The following is a 3,099-nucleotide window of genomic DNA, read 5'->3' on the forward strand; positions in this document are numbered from 1 at the left end:
TTTGAAGTGTCATTTCATGAAACAAAATATGTGTTCAATTTACTATTGGTAATAGTAAAACGGAAACAAAAAAAACTTTTTTTTGTGTGTTAAATGCCATTCAAATCGTCATTAATTATCAGATATACAATAAAATGGGATAGCTTGGTATGAAACTTAATGAAGTACAAAAATATTTTTTCATCAGATGTACTTAAGAATTGAGTATTAGGAAATCAAAGATTAGAACATGCTGACACAAAATTTATTTTAATATTTGAAGCTACTTTTACTAAGCTTTCAGCTTTCATTGCTACCGATGTTAAATGAAATGTTTTTAAAAAAGCAGAATTTGTGTATTGTATCTGCAAAGATATGTAAAGGGATCTAATTTATTAAGTAATCAAAGAGCCTGTATTGTATGATTTATGTTTCCCAATTGATAAAAATCTATCACTCTACTACTACTACTACTCTACCACCATATAATAACTTTAAATTTAAATTATAAGTTAATAAAATAAATTGATATTATAACTCTTATGTATAATGATGTATTTAAAAGTTATGATTATATAAGTTAAATAGGTATTTTATATAGTTTCAAGTAAATGGATGTAAAAAATTCAGAAATTTTTTTATTTCATTAAAATGAAGTTATTTTTCCACAAAAACGTATATAAATTGGTATTGGTCATATTTCAATGCAGGCGTCAGTTTTTTTTTTCACATATGTTATAACTTTGCAGTATAATTATAAAGCAAAATTAAAAAGCAATATGAATACATTTGTATGAAAAAGTGCTTATTTATTGAAACACATTTAAGTGCACTTAACTTCAAAAGAAAAAAGGGGAGAAAAAAACATCAGTGTAGTGTATACCGGGCAAGGGCATACCAGGCCGAGTCACTTAAAAACGTCAGTGTTGGGTATTCCCATCCTTTAATCTATCTGATTATTCAAGCATCACTAGCTGTGGTCAGTCAGCGGAAGGGCGACCACTTTGATCAGCCTGCGTAGGGACCGAGGATGCGTGGTACTGGTCCTCGTTAAACTGTTCTATCGTAAAGTGCTCGACTTCAAGCGCAGGTCGTCTGGCTACCAAAGTAGGGGAGAAATCCCCTCCACAGAGGATCAAAATTGCGAAATCATGTCTTCGGATCATCCTTATGGATGTTTCCTAGACCGTCTCCAATAGCCCATTGTCAGCTCTAGTGCGACGTTAATAAGTTCCTACCTACCTTTAAAAAAGAAATATACTGAATAGCGATGACAGTCTTAAACAGAGCAGTCCCGCAGTGGACTGATCGTTAAGACACGGTTCCCAGCAGATCACCGAAGTCAAGCATCACTGGCTACGGTCAGTGTGCGGGTGGGTGACCACTTGGATCAGTCTGCGTATGGACCGAGGGTGTGCGGTATTGGCCCTCGTTAAACTGTGAAACAGTTCGACTTCGCTCGCAGGTCGTCAGGCTACCGAAGCGGGGGTGCCATCCTCTCTGCAGAGGATCGAAATTGTGATGGCATGTCTTCGGATCATCCTCCGGGGATGTTTCCCAGACCGTCGCCAATAGCCCATTGTGGCGCTCTAGTGCGACGTAAATTAAGAACAACAACAACTAAACAGAGCAGATAAGAAAGTTATATCTGTGAAATAACGCTGAATTAGTTAAGGTTTTGAAATGACAGTTAGTTATTAGATTCGTCATTTAATTGCAACTGAAGTTTAAAGGTTTGAAAGTCAAGTTACGCCAGTTAAAATCAGAACAGAAACGGGCAGTTAAAAGCTTTAACTTAAAAAGAATTTGTATTTTCAATATTTTGAAACGATTTATTACTGGTTTGTTTTATTCATCGAGAGTTTTAATCTATTTTAAGAGGCTAAATATTTTCTCTTTCTATGTAATACTATTAATCACGCATAATAAACACAAGACAGAATTAAAATAATTGATTTGACGTTAATGCTCTGTAGGTGCTTCAAAAAATGTCTGTTAATAATAATAACTCCGAGACAGAAAGTCCATTTCAAGAAGACGTTAAACCCCACTTTTGCAGTGTCTGTAATAAATGTTTTCCTCTGCAGATTCATTTGGATCGACACACGTGTGTTCCAGAAACATCTGCTGAAAACAGTAACCAGCCTCACCCTAAAGTAAAATCTTATCCTTGTAGTTTATGTAATAAAAGTTTCGATCGGAATTCTCGCTTAAAAATGCACATGTATGTTCATTCCGAAGAGAGACCTTATTCCTGCAGCGTATGCAACTGTAGTTTCAAATACGAGGATGCTTTAAAAAGACACAGTCTCGTTCATCAAGAAGAAAAACTTTATCCTTGTACTTTATGTAACAAAACATTTAAATGGAAAAACAACTTAAAGGTACACTATCGCACTCATACTAACGAAAAGCCATATTCATGTGAAATTTGTAATAAAGGTTTTTCAGGGCGATGTTATTTAGATGCCCATAGAATTGACCATGGTGATGAAAAACCTTATGCTTGTGAATTCTGTACTCAGAGATTCAGTTCGAAAAACAGTTTATCTAGGCATACTAGACTACATACCAGAGAGAAACCTTATGCTTGTAGTTTGTGTAACGAAACTTTCCAGTATAGACATCATTTATCTAGTCATAATTTTGTTCACACTAAAGTTAAGCCATTATTTTAGTTACAACTGTAGAGGACATGCCTGTTTTAGGCAGAGGGGTGCGATCAACGGCCAAGAATTCGACTACATCAATTGACTTAAATCAGAGAATGATCAATCTCCAATCCAGTACCCCTAGAAGTACTGATTAGTTATGGGAACATGGAAGACTTTGAGACTCGACAGATTTAATGTGCATAAGTCACCATTTACTGCACGGGGAGTCTTCGGCCAGCGGGGTTCGAACCCACAAACATGACCCAGCGCCCTACCGGCCAGGCTGTCCCAGCCCTAGTAATACTCTAATATAAATCACATTTAAGTCTAAGATCTATTTGGCATCTGATCCAACTGCGGTTATTTTGTAGTGGTTCTCAAATATTATTGTGCACCTTTGTCGCCTTTTCTTTACTAACTAGTCTTTAAAATTACTACTCATAAAGTCTGTTTTAAAGAACAGAAG

General features: G+C 35.8%; 1 protein-coding gene across 1 annotated transcript; it reads left to right on the forward strand.

Annotated features, from left to right (window-relative positions):
* The first annotated feature begins 1,967 nt into the window (after positions 1–1,967).
* Positions 1,968–2,657, forward strand: LOC122270623 (zinc finger protein 468-like). The gene has a single exon (XM_043048710.1). It carries the CDS (start codon positions 1,968–1,970, stop codon positions 2,655–2,657), a length of 690 nt encoding a protein of 229 aa, XP_042904644.1.
* The last annotated feature ends 442 nt before the right edge of the window (positions 2,658–3,099 follow it).

Source organism: Parasteatoda tepidariorum, chromosome 6 (assembly GCF_043381705.1).
Source record: "Parasteatoda tepidariorum isolate YZ-2023 chromosome 6, CAS_Ptep_4.0, whole genome shotgun sequence".
NCBI classification, from domain to species: domain Eukaryota; kingdom Metazoa; phylum Arthropoda; class Arachnida; order Araneae; family Theridiidae; genus Parasteatoda; species Parasteatoda tepidariorum.